The 24,281-nt window shown below is 44.7% G+C and overlaps 1 protein-coding gene across 2 annotated transcripts in view; it reads right to left on the bottom strand.

Annotated features, from left to right (window-relative positions):
* Positions 1–1,477: 1,477 nt before the first annotated feature.
* The window catches only part of RABGAP1 (RAB GTPase activating protein 1), a gene marked incomplete at both ends in the record, with an annotated part of 135,449 nt that continues 112,645 nt past the window's right edge, over positions 1,478–24,281 (bottom strand). For both annotated transcript variants that reach the window (XM_079706061.1, XM_079706060.1), the window contains 7 exons: positions 1,478–1,600; positions 2,979–3,176; positions 5,133–5,204; positions 5,867–5,950; positions 7,018–7,122; positions 15,738–15,848; positions 16,272–16,364. In XM_079706061.1, coding sequence (XP_079562187.1) covers positions 1,478–1,600; positions 2,979–3,176; positions 5,133–5,204; positions 5,867–5,950; positions 7,018–7,122; positions 15,738–15,848; positions 16,272–16,364 — 786 coding nt within the window. The remainder of the gene's footprint in view (positions 1,601–2,978; positions 3,177–5,132; positions 5,205–5,866; positions 5,951–7,017; positions 7,123–15,737; positions 15,849–16,271; positions 16,365–24,281) is intronic.

The following is a 24,281-nucleotide window of genomic DNA, read 5'->3' on the forward strand; positions in this document are numbered from 1 at the left end:
TGGGCTTACAGCTGTTTTGGTAACTGAACAAGAAAGACACAGAAAGCGGTGGAGGGGATGGTTTGGGGGTCAGGGGTTGCCGCTTGTTACCTCCCTGATCACAGATGACCTCAGCAAGCGTTAATACAGCCAACAGGAAAAGAGATACAAAACAACCCAGGTGTCTTTATGTACAAACCAGTGCCTCTTGTAACCAGCGACCTCCACACTGCACGCAGAGAAAACGACAAAGTCATCTGCGAGACAGCCTGTCAGCATATCACTATATAAATTAAAAGTCTAAAGTTATTTTGTTTAAAAAAAGGTGCTAAAACCTCTATTCCATAGTTCTGAAGCAAGAACTTGCAGCCCATCTGAACAGCGAGGTTTGCACCCAGCCTCACTCCGGGGAGGGCCCAGGCAGGCAGGGACACAGGCCAGCATGACGGGGGCCTCTTGGCATGTGTGTCCTGTACATCCTCACATTTACACACACACATACACACACGCACACACCTCAGAGTCTTTCTCACTTGTACAAGCTGTTGTGCAAAAACACTAGAACCTTGAAGTGAGGGCTCTTCACAGCTCTCGCGACAGCAGGGTGGAGAGCAGAGCCCGACAAACCTTGAGTGAAATTAAGTGCCCAAAATAACCACATAATTAAGTTGTGCACATCAGTCCTAGTCTGGGATTTAAACACTGTCAATTGGGTGCACTGGGAAAAGATATTTATATATACACACACACACACGACACATTAAGCAAAATAAGATTTGTCCACGTTATGATTAATCCAGTCTCGACAGTCGGTCAAGTCACCCACCCCAGCACTGCGGAGTCATTTGGCAGCTAACACTAAAAACAACAGGAACTATGAGAGTTGCATAGAATTGATCAGAAACATGTGAATAATGCCAAACCAAAAACCTGTGCATCGTAGAGTTAGTTTAACAAAACTAGGTGGCTTCACCTACAACCATGAAACCCTCCTATTTAAAACAAAGTGCTTCTCCATGTCTACCTGGAGGACCCTCTGCTGGCACTGGAGCAGATAATTATTTGAGCTACCGATCCCCTGCCCCCCCCCCCCCAATATATAATAATACGTGTATTTTTAAAAAAAAGATTAAAGGTTTAGAAAAAAACCAAAGGCCTGAAGGATCCCCAGACTCTGATAATGTCACTCAGCCGCCGGGCTGGGTGAGGAGCTGACCTAACCGGGAAGAGGCCCGGAGGTCATACGGAGGAGTGACTTTCTGGAACGTCCAGGGTGGCAGGCCAGCCGGCAGGCCTGTTAGTATCAGGAGTGAGGAGGGCCTTACCGCACGGGCTGCCTGCTTCATGAGCTCTGGTCCAACAACCTACCCACATGCTTCTATGGATCTGACTTAGGTACATTCTGGTCCTGGGACATGTCACAGAATCACACATCTGGCCAAAGAAGGCAACAAAAGGTGTCATGTTTTCTGAAGGTGTCTGGAGGCAGCAGCTGCTCTCAGCAAGTCTCTTTCCCTTGAACCCCGGTTGCCGTCTTTATGGAGCTCAGTGTTCGGTTAAACCACGTCTTCTTGGCCGCCTGAACCTCGTTGAGGGCGAGGCCTAAATGGTGCTCCAGGTCCTGGAAGAGGAACGACGTACGTGAGGATGCTGGTCTCCAGTGCTAATGACACTGCCTCCCCAGAGCCGAGCCAAGCCAAGAATTCAGTCTATTTCCTCTTGAGAGGCCTCTGGAAATTCCCCCAGTTCTCAAACTGGCATAGAAAGATCTGGAGTGCCTAAAGCTCTGGGAGATTTCCTAGTTAAGACCTCCTCATTTCTTGCCTCGTCTATTTATTAAAACGGCCTCCTACCTGAGTGTCTCCCTCTCCGTCCACCCACTGCATACCAGGAGACAGACCAAATGTTCTACCTAAGAGTGCATCATTAATTTCCGGCAAGAGCCTTTCAAGCCTAGACCCCCTAGCAAGACATCCGAGATGCTTCACAATCTGGGCTGAGACTCTTCCAGCTCAGCACCCACTTCCACCCCTACTTCCTGAAGGCCCTTCCAGGCAGGCCCTCTCCTCCCTCTGTGCTGCTGGACAGGCCATGCCCTCCACCAGGAAGGCTCACTGTTCTGTCTTTTCTGCAGCGGCAACCTCTTTTCACTCTCGGACTACAGCCCAGATACTGTCCTTGGTGAGGCCTCTCCTCGCCGCCTTGGACGGTCACGGAGGCCACGTGCTAGCTGTGCAGCCCCAACAGCGAGAACCGGGCCTGGGCGAAGCAGACGCCCAGGTACCATGTGTGATACGGAGACCAGGGCTTATGCTTTAGTCCTGAACTTGATTCCTTCTGCAAACTGTGCCTGGTGCCTACCTTGTGCTCAGCATCGGGGCTGAGGGAACTAGCCATGCAGTATAAAGATGAACAAAACAAGCCCCAGTTTCTCCATAAGGAAAGGAGGCCCAGATACATTAGGTAATACGTCCAAAGTCACAAAGCTGGGTAAGTGACGGGAGCGGGGGCATAAAAGCCGGTATTTGTGAAGCCCTCAGATATCGTGCTGAGCCCTCCTGTGCATTATCTTTTTCAGTCCTCAAAGCAAACTATCAGAGTGACCCCTCATCACCTCCACTGGCAGATGAGGAACCTGAAGTGAAAGGAGGTTACTAACCAACCCAAGGTCAAAGAGTCTGGTGGTGCAGCTGTGATTCCAAATCATGCATTCTCTGCTCCACCAGAAAGATTCTAGGTTTGATGGATAATTCTTATATGAGAAAGTCCAATCGTTAGGACAGGCTAAATGCTAATTAAACATCCACTAGTAAATAGCAAGTAATGAGCTTCTTCCCATGAGGATTATGGTAGAAGTTTAAAAGGGAAAAAAACCCCAAACCATAAAGATCATTTCTGGGGTTTCTAGCCCACACCAGCGAAATCCTGCCCCCGTGCAGGTCTGGGTCCCGCTGCACCAGGGGCAGAGGGCTGGCCGGGGGCGAAGAGGCAGCTGTTACCTGGATCTTACACTCGGCTTCCACCAGCTGCAGCTTGGTTTGTGCCAGTTCCAGTTCCATCTCTCTCAGCTGGTTCTTGAGTGTTTCCTTCTCCTCATCTGTGTCCTCATCCAAAACTTCCTTAGCTGAGCTGATGCCCTTTATGCGCCCTTCTTTGTTGAAAAATTCCCGGCAGCGCTCACAGTCATCCACGTTTTGCTGAAATTGAATGTCAGATGTGAAGAGACAAAGAAGACATGAAGGTGTGAGCATCTCCTTTCTGGGGAGCCAAGAGATGGCTTCTCCGCTGAGCACTACAGCTTCTGAAAAACTCTGTTCTCTCTGTAAACTGGCAGATGACCTACTGGAAAAGTCACCTGGTGTTATACATCAAAAGCAACTCAAATATTCTTATGTCTTGACCCAGTCATCTCACTTCTAGGAACCTTGGCTAAAAAATGAAAAAGCAGTGACTAGATACAGATTTACATACAAGGAATTTCACTGCAGAATTAGAGACCCAAAAAAGGGGCAGGGAGATAAACTATCCAGCTACTGGGAAAAATTAAATAGGATGTGCTATATTTATACAAGGAAGTACACAGCCTCAGAAGTTTTTGAGGAATTTTTCGTAACATGGTAAAAATGTTTAAGCGCTGGGTAAACTAGGACCCAAAAATGTCGTTAAAGTATAGTTACACGGATATACCACATTTCATGAAAATAAGATGGCAATGACTGTAAGAAAGAAACATCATTTCGTTTTCCTCTAAGAAAATATTCTGCCAATTAAACCACAAAAAGCCATTAGTTATAAAATATGTCCCAATTTCAGATGTAAATGTGAAAAAAATGCCTTAGAGTGAATGAAATTCTGTATGTTAGAACGAAGACTGAAAGAATACACTCCAACGTGTTAATGATGATGTTGTCTGTGGGTAATAAGATTATAAGGGTTTTTTTTTCCTCCTTTACTCTTATTTTCCAAATTTTCTGCAATGAACATTATTATTAGTTTTAGCATCAGAAAACAAATTTTGTTTAAAAAATAGGTACTGCTGGTTACTTAGATGGAGGCCAGGTATCATCTTGCTCCAGGTAAAATGCTGGTTTGTGCAGACATGGCCGTGGACTCCCCCACGTTTCTGTCCACTGAGTTGTAAACATGTTAGTAAAGTATCTTTCAGTAAATTACTCATCTCAGTAAAATCTGACAAGTATTCTAATAATAAAGAAAGAAAGCACCAAGTTACAAAAACCCTCAAATTGGCAAGCAAACATTAAAAACTCAGGTTCTCATTGTATCTTGGCCCGTTACAGCAAGAGGAATTGAGCTCAGAAGGGGAGTGTCCCCCTGCTACAGAACAATGTGGGGAGTGACCGGGCCTCTACACCCCACCCTCAAGCACAGCCTGTCACCTGCAGGACTCTTCCACCTCAGCAGGGTGCTGCAGTAATCACAGACAACACCTGAAGTCCTGGGGCTCTTGTGTTTTGTTTTGTCTTTTTACAAGTGAAGTTAGTGCGGAGGAGGACGTTATACAAATTTGTAAGGAAGAGGGACACTTGTATTTTGAGATCTAATGCCAGAGCTCTTCTGGTCTTATCTGTATCCCCTGCTTAGAGGAAAGAGGCAGAATATCAGTTGTCAGTAGTTGAACCAGGTCCTGACAGCCACCTTGTCAGGTACTCATCAGCTTCCCTCGTTTTTGGAATCAAAGCAGAATACCCGGGGACTTCCCTGGTGGCGCAGTGGTTTAAAATCCGCCTGCCAACGCAGGGGACACGGGTTCGAGCCCTGGTCCGGGAAGATCCCACATGCCGCGGAGCAACTAAGCCCGTGTGCCACAACTACCTCAGTACTACTGAAGCCCACGCGCCCGGAGCCTGTGCTCGGCAGCAAGGGACTGCAACGAGAAGCCTGCGCACCACGACAAAGAGTAGCCCCTGCCCGCCGCAACTAGAGAAAGCCCACGCACAGCAACGAAGACCCAATGCAGCCCAAAATAAAATAAATAAATAAATTAATTAATTTTAAAAAAAGATAGTATTGTTATTAATAGTGGTAGTTTATTTAAAAAAAAAAAAAAGAATACCCCCTCCCCAAATTTTTTGTGAATATAGCCATAAAATGAACTAGGTGGTATAAAATCTCTTTGATAACGAAGGACTTACCCGAATTTTTTCAATTTCCACTTTATTAGCAGTCTGCTGCTTCTCTAATCTTTCACTCAACTGAGAACAAATCTGAAGAAACAAACATAATATAAAATGACAATCTCTTCAGCAATGTCATAATTCGCACAACTTGGGCTCGGGATGAGCTCTACAGTGGAAGCTGGACTATGATGAGCGGAACTGGGACAGCACTGAGCAGGAGGGGGTGTGAGATGACAGGCGGGCAGAGGTGCCTCTGGCTCTCCCACCCCCGCATCCACTGGCCTAGGACCTGCAGGGACCTATCAGCGCCACGCTCGATGGCCAATGTTTACAGACACTGCCAGACTCAGGAGCCAGCACGAGATCCCAGTACAGAAAGAAACAAGACCAATTCAGTTATGTTCTCAAAATGCAACCCGCTGGGGAGAGAGGTGGTTCTACATCATGAGTCTGAAGTGCTCCCAAGAACTCGGGGGCTTCCATGTATTAAGTGCCTGCTTATGTGAGGTAACTATGCCAGGTGCTCCACAAAGATAATCTCATGGACTCCTCACAACAGTTCTCTGGGTGAGCGATGATTTCCCTTATTTTACAGTTGAAAAGCAGTGCGGTAACTTGTCCAGTGAAGCGAAGGGACTCGTCAGTGCAAGTCGCCGAGCAGGGAAGCGCGTAGGTGTGGAGAAGACATCTTGTGCAGGCAAGCAGGGCTTCCAGAGAACATGGCCCAATTCCACGGTGCACGGACCCACCTGCTTGTAGTCACCGATGATAGAACTGTTTTTTTTAATCTCAGATTCTGCCTTGTCGAGTTCCCGACGGCACATTTCTTTTAACTGCGTACATTAAGAAAAGCAAAAGTGAACGTTAAGGGAAATACAAGCGAAGCTCTGGCACTCCGTGCTTAGCGCTGGGCTTTCCCCGAAGTGCCTGACCTACTGGAGGTAACTCCCCTCCCTTCCTCCTCACTCTCAGCACTACTAACCCTACTCTTTTTTTGTGTGTGTGGTACGCGGGCTTCTCACTGTTGTGGCCTCTCCCGTTGCGGAGCACAGGCTCCGGACACGCAGGCTCAGCGGCCATGGCTCACGGGCCCAGCCGCTCCACGGCATGTGGGATCTTCCCGGACCGGGGCACGAACCTGTGTCCCCTACATCGGCAGGCGGACTCTCAACCACTGCGCCACCAGGGAAGCCCATTAACCCTACTCCTGATGCTAGGAGAGAACAGTCAAAACTTCTGTACTTTCAGCTTGGGGCTTTTGCTGAAGTTCCTCCCTGTCAGTGCAGCCCAACCTGGGATCCTGAGCTGAGGAGGTAATAACACAAAGCAAATGCAGAGGAAGAGCTAACGGGAGGACTGCCGCTCCTTCAGTGCCTCATGGATTATGTGGGAGGCGCCCCGCCATCTCTCACCTCAGGCAGCCTGACTGAGACGAGAGGGTGGATGGTGAAGGAGAGCCCGCCTGCTCTGGGGCACGCAGCACCCAAAGCTCTTCCTATGGCTGTGAGTCTGCGCCCAGGGGCTGTGCTCAGGACAAGCCTTCCAGAGTTTGCTCTGTGGGGGAGATGTCGGTGGACAGGTAGGGGAAGAGCCAGACGTTATGTGATGTCTGCTTTCCTTTTGTAGAAATGCTAATAACCCTCTTGCCACACTCAGATGCTGACACACAAGAATTTCTCCTGCCCCAGTGAAGGATGGGCTTTGCCCCACTGTCTCCTCCTACATTTTAATTATTAAGAACCATTATGCTTTTCACAGTAAATACAAAAGGCCTTTGGAGAGAAACTGAAGCCAGCTGTCTCTGGGTTCTCCGGTGCCAACAGGAAGCCACCAGTGAACTCCCAGCTCTCAAGCATTTACAAGACACAGAGGAATGTGGGAGGGGCAAAGCTCCCCTTACCTGAGCAGACTCTTCTTCCAGCCGTCTTTTCTCTTCCTCTGCATCAATCAATTTCTGTTTGGTCATAAGCAGCTCCTTATTCAGTGCATCTGCCTTTTCCTCAGCCTGGAACATTTAAGAGGTGCTGTTACAGAACAAGAAGTGAGAACTGAAAGGCATCTGAATTACCCAGAACAATCCAATTTTAAGATGATGAGGAAACTGTGATCCAGAGAGGGGATGTGATATGCCCAAGGTCACGCTGAGACTACACTCATGCACAAGTGTCCGGCCCGGTCTCCTGCCCAGAGGCAGTGCGGGGCAGTAGCTGGGAGCTCGCCTTTGTCAGACAGCCTGGTCTTGACTCCCATCGCTCCCTGTATGCCACTTGGACAAGTCCTTGAGAACCTCTCTGATCTTCATCTGAGAGACAAGGCATGGAATGGACTCAGCACGGTGCCTAGCATATAGTAAATGCTCAATAAAAGGTAGGTGTCATTATCATTAACAGTAATAATAAATTCTGGTTTTCTTCTTCCAAACTCTCAGTATTCGCTCTGCTTCATCAAATAAGTTCTGCATTTTGCTCTCACTGTCACCTGACAAAGGAAGGCACCCCTTCCCTAGCACTCTCCTTTTATTATCTGAAATGGCCATCTTCCACCCCAGTTTTTTTCTAAAGCATGCAAAGGTCTGGTGGGCAGATCTTTGGGTCCAAGTGAAAATGATACACCTGAACCTGACAAATACAGTCCCTGACACTGGAGAGTCCAAGGATAACACTGAAGAATGAGAGACTGTCGCATGTCAGAAGGCAGTCAAGGAAAGGAGGTGGAAGCTCCTAGTTACAGAGCGCTAGATATAGAGGGTCTTTGCCAGCTCCTTATATCCAACCTCCTTTGACAATGGATGGTGGTTTCCCTGAAATTAAAGAGCATTTCTGATGTCACCTAGCTAAAGTAGTATAGCTGAGCCCCTCTGCTTTCTACTACACCACATCTTCTGACGTACTTTCTTTGCGAGGCATAGGTTCCAGGGGGCTGGGGCCTTAAATGGAGAACTGAGAATGGCACGATATGCAACTCAAAAGGCCAATAGTTACTGGCAAACTGCATATGCGTGCAATTAAATGGGGTCCTGGAGTTAAGCCGTGTCCTTTCTGGTGAGTGGCTTATAATCACCTCTAGTTCAAACCCCAGTAGCAATCAAAATGGAAATAAGAATCAGACAAAAGAGGAAATAACAAAGAAGAAGAAGAAAGTCCTGTCAAAGGTTCTGTTCTACTTTAATCAACAGAACATCCTGTCGCTTCTCCCTTCTCTCCCCTGGACCCAGCTCACACCTTCTGAACAGTACTTTGGAACCTGCAGCACATACTTATATTCTCTCAGTTACTCACCATCACTCCCATGGTAGATAAGACTGATTCTAAGAAGTACGGGACAGCCAGGTCATGAACTCAAGAGTCTTCCTTGCCCATCCTGACTCCCCAGTTTAGAAAAAATTTAGATGGGGAAGTGACTTCCCCAAGCTTGCACAATGCATGTAGCAGAGCTGGAATCCGAAACCAGGTCTCTCAACATTAAGCCCAGCATTTGTGCCATCACTCCAAGAGCTGACTCTCAAGGCTGTGTCAATAGGAAGGTGCACACAGGCCACTGGACTGACCAACCAGGGTCCTCTTATGGCACCACACTTGCTGCACAGTCATTCTACTTACATAAGCACATAAGGAGAGAACATCTGGTGATAAACACAAATCCAGACTTCCGCTTCTGGTCATGAAGGACTAACCAGGACCAGATTTACGCTCCCACTGTAAACAAAACACTGGACGAAATTCATAAAACTACTGTTTGCTGACACTAAAAACAAATGCAGAATTGTGGTTCCTGGGAGAAAGGAAACAAGCAAGGTCCTACTACCATTCTGGCTTTCTGCCTAGAGGCACTTCTGGACCAAGGAGCAGGGTGAGGGGTTCCAAACAGAGCATATGCCTCAAAGGGTGGAGGCAGAGGTCGGGGGTCAGAGATGCTGAGGTGGCTGGAACCTGTGGGGTAGAGCTCTGGAGATCCGAGTCCTCCAGAACTGCAGATAAGGCAGTAAAGGAGATAAAATGAAATCATGAAAATACCCAATTAAACCAAAGAAGGCAGAAAAGGGGAAAAAAGAAAGAAAAAGCAAATACAACAAATGGAGAACAAACAGCAAGGTGGTAGAGTTCAATATACCATATAAATAATTACATTAAATGTAACTGGTCTAAACATTCCAATTAAAAGGAGATTATCAGACTAAATTTCAAAAAGCAAGATCCAACTATATGCTGGCTACAAAACCCCATTTTAAATATAAAGACACAGATATGTTAAAAGTAAAAGTATGGAAAAGGATACACCATGAAATACCATGAAAGTCAGAATGGCTATATTAACATCAGACGAAGTAGATCTCAGAACAAAGAGTATTAACCAGGGACAAAGAGGGACATTTCATAACAATAAAAGAGTCACTCCATTAAGAAGGCAGTAAATCTGAAATGCATTCATAAATTCAAATTACAGGAAACAAAAACTGACATAACTAAAAGGAGAAATAGATAAGTGCACAGAGTTACAGATTTCCTCACTGTTCTCTCAGTAAGTGATAGAACAAATAAAGAGAAAGGCAGTAAATCCGTGAAAGTCAATCAACTTGACAGAAGTGACATGACAGAACACCCCACCGACAACAAGAGGACACATACTCTCCAAGAGCATGTGGCACATTCACCCATCAGACAATGTGGAAGGCCCTAGAATAAGCATAAGTATGTTTTAAAAGCACTAAAATCAGAAAAAATATGTACCCTGATGACAACTGAATTAAATTAGAAATCAACAACAGAAAAATTTCGGGGACAAATCCCTAATAGTTAAAAATTAAACAACACACTACTAATTAACTCAGAGATCAAAGAAGCAATCGCAAGAAGTGAATGAAAATAAAAACACGACACATCAGAATGTGTGAGATGTAGCTGAAATAGTGCTTCAGGGAGATTTATAACTTTAAATGTTTATTTTAGAAAAGACGAAAGGTCCAAATCAATGACTAAGCTTCTTCTTTAAGTAGCTAGAAAAAGAGCAAATTAAACCAAAAGAAAAGTAGGAGGAGATAATAAAAAGCAGAAATCAATAAAAGAAAAAGAAAAAACAATCAACAAAACCAAAAGCTTGGTTTTAAAGAGATCAACACAATTGATAAACTTCTAGTTAGTAGACTGATTAAGGAAAAAAGGGAAAAGACACAAATTACCCATATCAGTAATGAAAGAGAGAAGACTTCAACAGATCCATCCTATAAACATTAAAAGAATAAGGGAATATCAACGACTTTGTGCCTATATATTTGACAACTAAGATGAAATGGATAAATCACTTGAAAGGCACAAAGTATAAAAATGTACACATGAAGAGCTATAAAATTTGAATAGCTCCATATCTGAAATCATAATTAAATAATTTCCTGCTGGATTTCCCTGGTGGCGCAGTGGTTAAGAATCCACCTGCCAATGCAGGGGACACAGCTTCAATCCGTGGTCTGGGAAGATCCCATATGCTGCGGAGCAACTAAGCCCGTGCGCCACAACTACTGAAGCCCGTGCCTAGAGCCCGTGCTCCGCAACAAGAGAAGCCACCGTAATAAGAAGCCTGTGCACCGCAATGAAGAGTAGCCCCCGCTCGCCACAACTAGAGAAAGCCTGTGCACAGCAACGAAGACCCACGCAGCAAGAAAAAAAAAAAAAAATTTTTTTTTTCTTGCTAAGAAAACTCCAGGCCCACGTGGTTTCACTAGGGAATTAAATTAAAGATTTAATCAAGGAACAATCCCACAAAAAGTCGTTAAAAAACAGGAGGGAACAATTCCCAGTTCATTTTAGAAGGCTAGCATTCCCCTGATATCAAAACCAGACAAAAACATTAAAGAAACTCCAGACAAATATCCCTTAGCAACACAAAAATCTTTAATACAAATAAAAATCTTAAAAAAAAAAAAGAAACCCCACGTTTCCTAGGAATGCAATGTTTGTGTACACTGAAAAATCAGTTTGTCTACACTTCACTGTACTAACAGAATTAGGAAAAATAGCAAATAATCACCTCAACAGATGCAGGAAGAGCATCTGATCAAATTCAACACCCATTCATGACAACTCTCAGCAAACAGGAAGAAAGGAGAACTTCCTCAACCTGATCTATGGAAAACCTACAGCTAACATCTGGAACAAGGTGATGAGGTCCACTCTCACCATCCAATATTGTTCCAAAGGTCCCAGTCAGTGCAGGAAGGCAAGGGAAAAAAGACAGAATGACTTGAAAAGAAGTAAAACTGTCTTTATTCAGAGATGATATGATTGTGTATGTGGAAAATCCTAAAAAATAAACAAAAAAGCTACAAGAATAGTAAGTGATTTAGCAAGGTCACAGGATACAAGGTCATGTAATCAACTGTATTTCTAGAGACTAGCAATAAATAATTGGAAAACGCAATTAAGAAAAAATTACCCTTGGGACTTCCCTGGTGGCACAGTGGTTAAGAATCTACCTGCCAATTCAAGGGACATGGGTTCGATCCCTGTTCTGGGAAGATCCCCACATGCCACGGAGCAACTAAGCCCGTGTGCCACAACTACTGAGCCTGCGCTCTAGAGCCTGTGAGCCACAACTACTGGGCCCGCGTGCCACAACTACTGAAGCACATGCACCTAGAGCCCGTGATCCGCAACAATGAGAAGCCTGCACACTGCAGTGAAGAGTACCCCCCGCTCGCCACAACTAGAAGAAAGCCCACACACAGCAACGAAGACCCAACGACACAGCCAAAACTAAATAAATTAAATAAATTTATTTTAAAAAAAGAAAGAAAAAATTACCCTTAATAACAGATTAAAATATGTGCAAATCTTGTAAACTGAAAACTAAGAAAACAATGCTGAAATTGAAAAAGACCTAAATAAATGAAAATTGTAACATATTCATGGATTGGAAGGTTCAATCACTGCTCAGATGTTAATACTCCCCAAGCTAATTTATAGATTCAATACAACCCCACTCAAAATCCCAGAAGGCTTTTAGTTCTAGAAGTTGACAAACTGATTCTAGTATTTATATAGAAATGCAAATTACTTAAATAGCCAAATTATTTTTTAAAAAGAACAACGAAATTGGAGAACTCTCATGACCTGAGTAATTATGACAGTGTGGTACTGGCATTAACGATAGACGTATACATCAATGGAGCAGATACAGAATCGAGGAGACCCATACATACAGGTCAATTGATTTTTTTTTTTTTTTTTTTTTTTTTTTGCGGTACGCGGGCCTCTCACTGTCATGGCCTCTCCCGTTGCAGAGCACAGGCTCCGGAAGCGCAGGCTCAGCGGCCATGGCTCACGGGCCCATGTGGGATCTTCCCGGACCGGGGCACGAACCCGTGTCCCCTGCATCGGCAGGCGGACTCTCAACCACTGTGCCACCAGGGAAGCCCAGGTCAATTGATTTTTTGATAAAGAGACCAAAGTAATTCAGTGGGGAAAGTTTAGCAACCTGCTCAAGTCCAGGGAACTAGATGCAGTGGAGCCAGAATTCAAATCCCAGCAGTTGGGCTCCTGTGTCCTGTAATCACTCTCATTACACTGTCTCAATGTAGAGAGCAACCATGCCAGAGGGGACTCAGGTGGGGTCCTATCAGCCCTGCGCCAGGTACCTTCCATAGGTTCCCTCTCAGCCTTTAGCACCAATGCCTTAATGTCAGGTCCAGGCATTACTCCCATTTCATAGAGGAGAAAGCTTGGATGGAGTCACCTAGGGACTCAGTAGCTGACCGGGGATCTCTCCATAGCTGCTCTGTGACAAGTAACAGAAATGACAGGTGAGGAATAACAAAAGTGATAATAAAATCAGTTGGAAATACAGAGAGGGTTCTGGAAATCCTATAAGCCACATATGAGAGCTTTTCTCTGGGATGCAGAAAGGGAAGAGTGAAAGGGCATGATGAAGTTCTTTCAGAAATCTAAGTCCCTGAAGCCAAAGCACGCTGAGAGGACCCCACAGCCCTCACTTCAGAACCTAACTGATTTTCCCTGATGATTCAAAAGATACGAGAGAACACTAACTTGGAAAGGGACTCAAAGTTTAGTGTGAAAAGGTCTGTTTTCTCAGCACTGTCGATGGCTGGACGATGGGACCCCAGTTTGCTATTCCTGAGCCCTAGTGGCAACAGGGTTCCTGCTCCTCTGAGCCAAGTTAAGAGCGGCAGGCCAGCTGGATTGCAGTCTAAGGGCTCTGCCACTAACAGTGTGACTGTGTAAGACATTTAACCTCTTTTGGCCTCACCAGTGAAATGGGGATTGTAACTGTATCCTTTACACAAGGGTTGTTTGGAGGATTTGACAGTAAGTACACAGCATGTGGAGCAGTGTCTAGAACTCTGCAAGTGCTTAAGAAATGTTGTTAGGTGTCAGTATATTTTTGATGTAGTTATGACCTCAAACCATAGCTTCTTGTTCCATATTCATTTTGGAGACAGTGTGGCATTACAGAAAAGGCCTGGGTGTTTCAATTAGATGCACCTGGGTTACATTCCTGGCTCCGCTTCTTCCTGGGTGCCTTCCTCTCTCTTGAGTCTCAAGTTTCTTTATTGTTAAAAAATCCTTATCCATAAATGGGGCTCATGTTACAAGGCTGAGGTAAGGATAAGAGATATTAGAGTTTAACAAAGTGCTTCTCACTGTGCCTGTCACATACAGCATCGTGGAGTAAATGGGAATTCATCTTATTTTTACTATTTCTCACTTCTGATATCAGGAATGTAACCTAGCTCTTTTGACTACTGTGCCAGGCAAAGACAACTTAAAAAAAGGCTTACCCTCTTTAAAGGCAGGCTTCAAGAACCTAAGAAGTGTATTTTCCACCCTAAACTAGTAGAGCATCAATGTTACTTCTGGTCCCATCAGACTGGCAAATGCAACAGCTCAAACTAAAAATCTGCCTGGAATTTTATCTTAAGTTGCCTCTTAATATAATTTCATTGTAGAATACAAAGCTCTAGTACAGGACCCATTTTCTTTTCTTTTTCACTTCCTTTCTGCATGACCTACAGCTGCTAGAAGAGCCACCACAGGTGCACACTGTGATTTTTGCTTCAGCAATTACCCTGCTCAGTGTACACCCACCTCCCTCCGCTCACTTGGCAGAAATGCCTGAACAGTGAGGGAATGATTCTCATAGTGTTTCTACAAAGAAGATCAGAGGGTATGCTGGGAACCTGCACCACAGGGAGGAAACTCCAAACTAAGGAGACTGTGGTAAACCAAAAAGCAGGGGGATCTCCAGGTTCTGGTTACTGAGGGCTAATGGCTTTGCAACACTCTCCCTGGAAAAACTGGAAAAAGGAGTCTTCCCAGTTTCCTGCAGCTATTTATAGCTGACAATCAGACAAACAGAGCAAAACAACACTGCCTGTGCCTAATTCCTGCGCTTTTCATACACACCAATTCATGTAATTCTCACTATACTCTTGGACACAGCTATTATTCCACCTCCCCACACTTCACTCTGCTTGAAAGTAGACTAGCTGATGGTAGAATCCAGATCTGTTCAAAATTTTACTCCATTATTCTACTTCTAAAGAGGAGTAATAAGAACCAGTAGATACTGCCATCTCTCTTTTTCTTCATCTGCCATGTGACTCACTTGGAGAATCTAATGAAGCAAAGACTGCCAGAGAAATACAGTAGTACACAATATTTTCATACATGTTTGGTGGCTGTCAAGGACCTTGTGAAGTTCACAGATCCTAAGGGGTTCAATATATTATGTTAAGTCCCCTGTAAACCCTCAATAGCCTAAGCCTACCTCTAGAGCCTCAGGAAAATCAACAAGCAGAAAAGTAATCTTAGGAGCCTGAAGGGAAACGTAAGTCAGGTGCTGCCAAACTTTGTCCAAGTGCCAAAGCCAGCCTGCCACCTATTCTCGTAAATAAAGTTTTACTGGAACACAGCCATGCGCATTCGTTTATTTATTGTGTAGGCACCAATGGCAGAGTTACATAGTTGCAACAGAGACCATGTGGCCCACAAAGCCTAAAATATTTACTATCTGTCCCTTTACAGAAAACGTTCGCCAACCTCTGACCTAAACCATGAATGAGAGAGTGCACTATGGGAAGCCTGTAGTATAGTAAATGGACAAACACCCTGCCAGGAATGCCATCATCTCAAACCTTTTAAGATTAGGAGAAGCAAAGAAAAACAGAATATCTGCCAACAGAAATTCCTGATGAAACTGCAAGCTGCGGAGGCCCTGTGCTTTATTACAACTGGCAATGCTTATCCAACAGGCACATGATGTGCAGGGTGACAAAATCTGTTCTTGTCTTAGGGGTAAGTTAAGGAAATTAGAGTGATTACATGCTACTGCCAATTGCAATAACATAAGAATAGCCAGAAACGCCTTTCAATCAATGTCTGGAAAGGCGTTCAGGGTTTGCGTGTATCATGAGAGAAGAATGTGGTAAAGAGGGCTTAATGAGATCATCGATGATCCCTGAAGGAGAGGAGGGAACAGTACTGACAAGAGCAAGTTGGATCATAAGAGGGAAACACTAACTAGAACAACAAACGCTAAAATTCCAGGATTTCACTTGGTTAAGGGAGAAGTGTTTCAATATAACCATCCCTTCAGACAAGTCAGACTTACGTTATCCAGGTCCTTTCGCAGTGCAATCTTACTGGTCACCAGCTCATGGGCTAAGTCATCATTTTCCTGTTCCAACCTCATGTTAGCTTCTTGTAGACGCCTATTCTCCCGCTGATGGGTAAAAAGAAACCAGTTACAGACATAAAAATCTGACGGAAATGACAACTTCTCAGGTTAACCCTCAGAACTAATTGCTGAGTCCTACGGGAATCACGGGAGATGTGGCCGGTCCTAGCGTGCTGCCAGTCAACAACTGCTTACTTTCTATCTCCACAGAGAAATACTTAAATTCAAGTGACTGTCAAGCAGCTACTTCTTATTAACTGTGACAAAAGCCCACCGAACTGTAACAAACTAGGCTGCTAGTCTGAAGCAAAACAAATCTTGCTTTCTCATTTGCAAACTCAAACTGAAACTGGAACCTAGAAATAGTAAAACTAAATTTAAAAAAGAACTCACTAAAGCTAGTTACAGGCACAATTACGTAAAATGAAAGGCTGAAAGCACTTCACATCACCTAGGCCGTAAACAAACCTCAAATCGCTCGATGGGGTCTTCTTGTTGGGCCTGCTGTTCCCTCATGGTGTGATATTCTTTTTCATATTTTTTCAACTTCTTCTGACTAATCTGTAGGATAAAGCACAGCACAAATTAAAAAGTATCAGAAACGGGTGGGTGCCTCAGGGCTTGCCCTGAAGACCAAAACCTCTGCTGACCTGAGCATCCCAAGTTACTATGAAAGTGGTGTTTCCTGCACATGAGCCCAGGACCTAAAATTCTTACTCAATGACTACCATCATGTCCATGGGTCTGCTGGGGATAACTGGCTGCTGAAGTTTTTACCAGTAGTCAGAATGAGCACCCAACAGATAACCCCTCCTACCTGAGTTCTAGGTCTGACTGTCCATCTTCCTCCTCCTCCTCATGGGCCATTTCTTTAGCACATACCAGCACTGCTGCAGGTGCTTTCATTCTGTGACCTCATGACACCTCTACAAGGTATGGCATTAGTATTCTCATTTTAGAGGCAAGTGGACTGAGATATAAGGAAGTTACGTGACTTGACCAAAGTCACTCAGTTAGCGACGGGCAGGTTCAGGATCTGAGGGCAGGCCATGAGGCGTCATCCAAAGTTCAAGCTGTAGCTACCTCACTGTCCTACCATCTACCACTTTCCTTTCAACTAGCACCTTCTGTGCTGCCTGTAAACAGGCACAATTCTCTCTGCCCTTAAACACACAGTTCTGCTGAGCGTTCTATTTAGCTGCTCTTCCATCCCATTAAACTACTGTCCTCTTTCTCTCAAGCTTTTTCTTACCAATCACTACAAACTACTACACTGCTGACTCACAAATCTGACTTTTAGCCCCCAGTTCCTAGGAATCACAGAGTTAGTCTAGTCCAACTTCCTTAGTTTACAGAATAAAATACTGAGCCATAGAAAGGGGACGGGACAGGCCCAGGTTTTCGGCAGGTGATGTCAGCATCTCCAATCCCTGCTCCATTCTTCCCTTTCTGTCTTACTCGAGCTGCCTGGTGTTCCTCTCCAACTGATTCTGTGGACACCTGGCCCCGTCGGGCTGTTTACAGGCCTGCCTCAATCAGAGTTTACTCCTGCAGTTTGGCCACTGCCCGAGGGGAGGCAGCTAGGAGCCATGAAGCACTATGCCCTGGCTGCAGTCTATAGCAAGATGCCCACTAAACACCTGGGGTGAGGCCACAAGCTGGAAACTGACATCCCTAAACCTAGATCTTCTGTGGTTTAAGGCCAATGCTGGGGTGAATATTTATCGTGCGTGTAAGTGATTCACAAAGAAAGCACCTAAACAGAACAACTGTGTGATCAGTAAATTTATAAGCAATCCTAACAGGTCAATAGCAGAGGAACAGAAACTAAATGAGGCTTGTGGGCAGCAAACATTTCCTCCCAGTACTCTCCGCTGTCAGTCTGTGTAAATGACAAGGGAGAGCAGGGATACAAGGCTCCCCTCGTGCTTTATAAAAAAGAGAACTGACACCAAATCCTTCAAAACATTCTCACAAATCTTCAGGATTCTTCAACTTATCATTCTCATGCTGGGGTAAGGAAGAATTAACATTTTTCTCATAAATATACATTTTAAAAGGCTAATTACAAAATAACTTTTTCTACCTTTCATTATCCTTTATTATAAATGTCTCATTCTCAGAGCAAAAGGGTTGATTCTCCCTCACACTGTAACAGCAGTTAGTGTGTAATAAGTGCTCCAGACATGCCAGGCCCTTCACACATGTCATCTCATTTGGTTCTTACAGTTCTGTGATAGGATATGGGCATTTCTTTATGTGTTTCCTATGCTTCCACATTTTCTACACTGAGCATGAATTACATTTATAATTATGCTAACAAAGTGAACGCTGTTTAAAAATAATTCTCATACTCTGGGCTTCTCTGAGACAAAGCTCTGCTCACTTCTCTATGCAGAGCTTGCTGGTCCAGAGTTCTGACTTCTTTCCCAGCTGAGACTTGCCTTCCCAATTCTCAGCCTCACTTCTCGGTCTCTCTCTTCTTCCCTCTTTCCCTTGAATGCCTTACCCCACCCCCTCCAACCCCATTACAAACAAAAAATAAACAAACGTAACACTGCTTATAATGGGTTCATAGCTGATCCTGACTTCCGGAGCATGTGGCTGCATACCAGAGTCAACTAGCTCAGGTTGCCTCTGAGGCGGAGACGCTGTGAAAAAGACTGATGCCTGAGTGAGGAACGAGAGGTATCAGCAGCAAAAGCATCAATTCAAGTGTCCTTATGAGGCTGCACCCAGGAAAGACCAGCACCTCTCAGCCCGCCTGTCCCATTTATCAGTGCCTTCTCCAGGTCAGAACTGTGTCACTCACTGTTGTCCCCTGCGCATGCACAGAGAGCGCCCAGAAATGCTTGCTAAATTAATGAGAAGGGAACCCACACCACCACCACCCACCCCGCTCCTTTGCATCAACCTGTCTTCTAAATGGAAATGGCAACCAAAGTGAACGTACACTCCAAGCCTGGTCCCTCTGCCTGTGCAAACCTGTGCCTGGATCACTCCTCTTCACCTTTCAGATCAGAGCTCCACATCACTTTTTTTTTGGGGGGGGCTGCATTGGGTCTTCGTTGCTTGCTCCTGGCGGGCTTTCTCTAGTTGCAGTGAGTGGCGGCTGCTCTTCATTGTGGTGCGCAGGCTTCTCATTGCGGTGGCTTCTCTTGTTGTGGAGCACGGGCTCTAGGTGCGCAGGCTTCAGTAGTCGTGGCACGTGGGCTTCAGTACTTGTGGCTCGTGGGCTCTAAAGCGCAGGCTCAGTAGTTGTGGCTCATGGGCTTAGTTGCTCCACGGCATGTGGGATCTTCCCCGACCAGGAATCAAACCTGTATCTCCTGCATTGGCAGGCGGATTCTTAACCACTGCGCCACCAGGGAAGTCCCTCCACATCACTTCTTTAGTGAACCCTTCCCTGACACCCTCTTCCCCCTATCAGGCTTGGTCTTTCATTATATATTCTCATAGCGTCAAGCCAAATCCTCCATGGCACCTGTCCAAGTTCACAATTATTTATTTATGTGCTTACTTGATTATCTGTCTTCCCACTAGGAAACAGGCCACGTCTGTTTTGCTTACCACCATACCTCTAGCGCCCAACTCCATGCTTGGAACATAATCGCAACAGTCAGCTGTTGAACAAATCAAAGTCAAAGGCCTTCCTTTTAACCCAATAAGGATGCAAGCAGGGACTTTATTTATCCAATAATTGAGCCCCACTATGTGCAGTGTTCTTTGCTAAGCATTAATGATACGAAGATGTACACAGGTCAGGATATGCAAACTCCACAAGGGCAGGAACTCTTTATGCACTGTGCAATTCCTAATGCCTGGCACACAGTAAGCATGAAAATACTTAATGAAGAGACACAGTCCCCACAGTTCATTTTGTCTGTCTCTTACTTCTACCACTAAAATTCTAACTGAATTCAAGAAGAAGAGAAGCTATGGAATCAGCCTCAGATCTCTGAATCACACCCGCTGTTGGCTGACTCCTATCAGAAGGCTGTGGAAATCACGGCTTCACACACAGAGGTATTTTTGCCTTCAAAGACGATTAAATTTGAAATCTGTTCTTTCAAGGAGGAAAAAATTCTAATAATTTCCTGGGTTAAGGCTGAGTTTGTAATTTAGGTAAAAACAATTTTATACCTCATTGCAATTAGTACAAGGTTCTTAACACTGTTAGAGACAGTACCACTTTGAATGTCCCCTGAGAGCCATGGTTCCCACAAAAAAAAAGCACAGAAGCTAACCCCCACCCCACCCCCAGCAATAAAACATTCTACACACCATTTCAGAGGGCTCATGGGCTCCCTGAGGCCCATCCATAGTCCCAGGTTAAGAAACCCTGAATTAGAGAGAAGGTGGAGACTTGGAACATGCCAGTTTGATATTTTGGTAGAAGTAACAATTAGTCTAAAACACCTTTCCTTTGGTCACTCACTTGTCATTAATCTGTCACAGGAATTGGATAAGGTTCTCTCTTAAAACATGTGCTACTTGCCCTGGGAAAGCTGGCCCCTGATCAGGCCCTGGAACAGGCAGGGATGTCGTGGCCCACACTGATGGAGAAAGAATGAGAGTGGCTGCTGACCTTGGTGGGAGTGAGGTAGTACCGTCGGCCAGTAAGAGCCTGGACAGACCAAGGCTTGAGTCCTGGCTCTGCGGATGACATACTGTGTGACTGAGGGCAAGTTGCCTTATCTCAGCCTCAGGGTCCTCATCTGTGAAAATCCCAACAGTCCTTATGAGAACTACTGTTATGAGGATCACATGATATAAAACACATAAAGAGCTAAGAAGAGTACCTGGCTGGCACACAGTGAAGTCTTTTTAATAAAGGGTGGCTGTAACATTATTATCTGCTTTCCTTCTCTGAACATGTGCTGCAAACAATGAGCCATTTAAACAAAGTCCATTTAACACAGAAGAGTAGGAAACAGGCTGCTGATAGGAAATATTAGGAGCTGATTCTGAAGTTTGGTTTAAAGTCCCTGCAAGGGGCTTCCCTGGTGGAGCAGTGGTTAAGAATCCGCCTGTCAATGCAGGGGACACGGGTTCAATCCCTGGTCCGGGAAGATCCCACATGCCGCAGAGCAACTAAGCCCGTGTGCCACAACTACTGAGCCTGTGCTCTAGAGCCCAGGAGCCACAACTACTGAGCCCGCGAGCCACAACTACTGAAGCCTGCGTGCCTAGATCCTGTGCTCCGCAACAAGAGAAGCCACCGCAGTGAGAAGCCCGCACACCGCAACAAAGAGTAGCCCCCCCTTGCCGCAACTAGAGAAAGCCTGCGTGCAGCAACGAAGACCCAATGCAGCCAAAAATAAATAAATTAATTAATTTTAAAAATAAATAAAAAATAAATAAAGTTCCTGCAAAAGTCAGAATCCCTGCTGGGCTGGACTCACAGAAAGTCCAGTGCAGGTGGGAGGTTGAATGTTAGTAGTTCTGCGTGGCAGGGTTGGAGTTATGCTGTGTGGGTGAGTGTGTGGGTAGGAAGAGGCCTGGTACATTAAGGAGATCCTGACCCCAAAGTCCTCGTTGCTAAATAAAGAAATCTGACACAAGTCCATGGTTCTTTTTCAGTTAGTGATTACAAGAACCTGAGATTTACATAAAAGTTTTCAAGATAACAAGCTACCTCTACATCTACTATTTTCTTTAATCATCAAAACGACTTTCTGAGATGCATACAGCAGGGATCATCACCCTCATTGTACTGGGGAACTGAGACCTAGATAGGTAAAGTGACTTGTCTAAAGTAAAGGACCCAGACTGTTCAGTGGCAATGCCAGCACAAGAATGCAAGTCTGGGGTGATTCTTGTTTTTTACCCATCTCTGTAGCATGCCCAGTACTGAGCACAGTATATTCTTGGCATAGAAGGCAATCTACAAATGCTTGTTGACTTGAACTGACTTAAGGAAAGCAGATACCTGGGCAGAGGATATCAAAACAGGGTGGGCCAAAAGAGCACTGGTGTGTGAAGGATGATGATAATATCATCAGAAGAGCAGCCACTACTTTAAAGGCATCGTCTTATTTCTCTCTCTACAACCCTGCTGTGCTAACCTACCTTAGGTCACAAAGCAGAGGCAGAGGCAGAGCCAGCATGAGAGCCAAGGTCTGTGGGAGTCCAAGGCCTGCACTTATAGCCACTTGAAACAAATCAACATTCTATTTGATTTCTCAGCCTTTTTATTTAATTTATTCAAACAGTTCAGGCTCACACTCCCTCAAAGATTACTAAATAGAATTAGGCATCCTTGTTCTACCATCAGAGTATTTTTCTAAAATGCAAGAAGCAAATTATTAGCAGAGGACTCAAATGCAGATAAGGACCAAGGGAGAGGAACTTATTAAAATAAAACAAGAAGGTAGTGACCACTGCTACCCTTGCAACAACCAGCAAACTTTAGGGTTCAATGCAGAGAACGAGAGTACCCACTCAGAAGCTTCCTCATGAAATCCAATTCTAAACGGTAGGAACAAGGAAAGACATCTTGTAAAACTAGCCGGGTCTAGTTATAAGGAAAATGGAACTCAACTACAGTGTACAAAAGGTAAGTTTCAACACTGACATAGAGACTGAGTTACCCATCATTATGACAAATATCACCAAAAGTGGACCAATGGAAGTAGCTCTTGTCCCATTCATTCAATCCCTCAGGTACAGTAAAGCACAATGATGATAAGCATTGACTTTAGAGTCTGAAATTCCTGGGATCTAATCTCAACTCCATCCCTTACTAACTTTGTGCCCTTTGGGAGTTTTCTTCAATTCTCTAACCTTCAGTACACACATCCATAAAATGACCTCATACAGTCACTCTAAGGATTAATTCACTATGTGTAGACACTATACAAGCTTCCGTGAACATATCAAGAAAAAAGACTGATGAAGTCACTACAAACACAGAAGTTAAAACCCAAACCCACACTAACTACACAAATGATTTAGCGGAGAATGAAGTTCAAACTAGTGCTGCTTTTAAGCTCGTGAATAAAAACATGCCCTGAGGGCAAATATCCCCAAATGCCAAAGAGTTTTCTGTTTCTCCAAATAGCAAATGGTTAGGATTACATTAATTGACAGATATTACTATTTGGTTTTTGTAATAATATCTTTTCTTACAGGTAGTTTGAAGCCTAGCACATTCGCTTTATGTTTGACATAACAAATTCCAATGAAGCCATGGTTCAGAAATTCCATTTCACATCAGGCAGGATTCTACAGCCAAAGGGTCAAGTCTTTAGATTTGATCTAAGAAACCCACTGAGCCATCTCTTTTAGCATAGTTCCTGATTCTTCTAAACCAGCCTCACGTATCAGACTTTTCTCAAAATTCCTGTATAGACACACAAAGAAACAGCTGCTCTCACATATTTCTTGGGTCAAAAACTTAAAAGACCTAATTTTTTTTTTCCCATTTCCCCCCACTAAAGATGGCGCATGGCACAGTTATGGGTATGAAAGGGCTGTGGAGCTCCTGTGGACCATTCCCGATCTCCTGAACAATCTATTTAAAGTGAAATTCCTTTTAGATCTTATATCACAAGTGGAAACAACTTTTCCATCTCAGGTCACTGACCCACGGAGGGAGAGAAATTCAATAGATGGCTAAATGAGTTTTGATGTATGTTGTTAAATTTTAGATTAAGAGCAGGGGTCTAAAACTCTGTAAGAAATAAAAAAATTCAGTCCCATAATAAATTAAGGAGAAGGAGAGAAGTAAAAGGGCAGAAAAGAGAGAGAGGGAAAAAAAGGAGAGGCAAGTAAAGACAGATACTGGGAGAGACTGATGGAGAAAAGGAAGACGCAGGCACCGAGAGGACAGTGGACCTTTCTGGGCAACAGACCCACCTTGTGGCCACTGCAGATACTGCCACACCAAACTTGGTTCCCGCCACCTTCTGAAATAAGAGGCCATGCAACGGGGTGGAAAGCCTTGGGAGCACGCAGTCAGAAGGCCTGAGTTCCAACAGGGCTTTTGTCACTGCCCAGTCAGTATCAGCCAGGCAAGTCACTTGGCTTCTATAAGCCTCAGTTTCCATACTTGATTTGCCCTTTGCACCTCACAGGGTACTGTGAGGAACAAATGAGATTCTTTTTTTTTTTTTTTTTTTAGAAGATGTTGGGAGTAGGAGTTTATTAATTTATTTCTTTATTTTGGCTGTGCTGAGTCTTCGTTTCTGTGTGAGAGCTTTCTCTAGTTGTGGCAAGCGGGGGCCACTCTTCATCACGGTGCGCGGGCCTCTCACTATCGTGGCCTCTCCCGTTGCGGAGCATGGGCTCCAGACGCGCAGGCTCAATAGTTGTGGCTCACGGGCCCAGCCGCTCCGCGGCACGCGGGATCCTCCCTGACCAGGGCTCAAACCCGTGTCCCCTGCATCGGCAGGCAGACTCCCAACCACTGCGCCACCAGGGAAGCCCATGAGATTCTTATAAAATCTGTACAAATACTGGAAATTACAACACCGT

The sequence above is a fragment of the Hyperoodon ampullatus genome (genome assembly GCF_949752795.1).
Source record: "Hyperoodon ampullatus genome assembly, chromosome: 6".
Taxonomy (NCBI): domain Eukaryota; kingdom Metazoa; phylum Chordata; class Mammalia; order Artiodactyla; family Ziphiidae; genus Hyperoodon; species Hyperoodon ampullatus.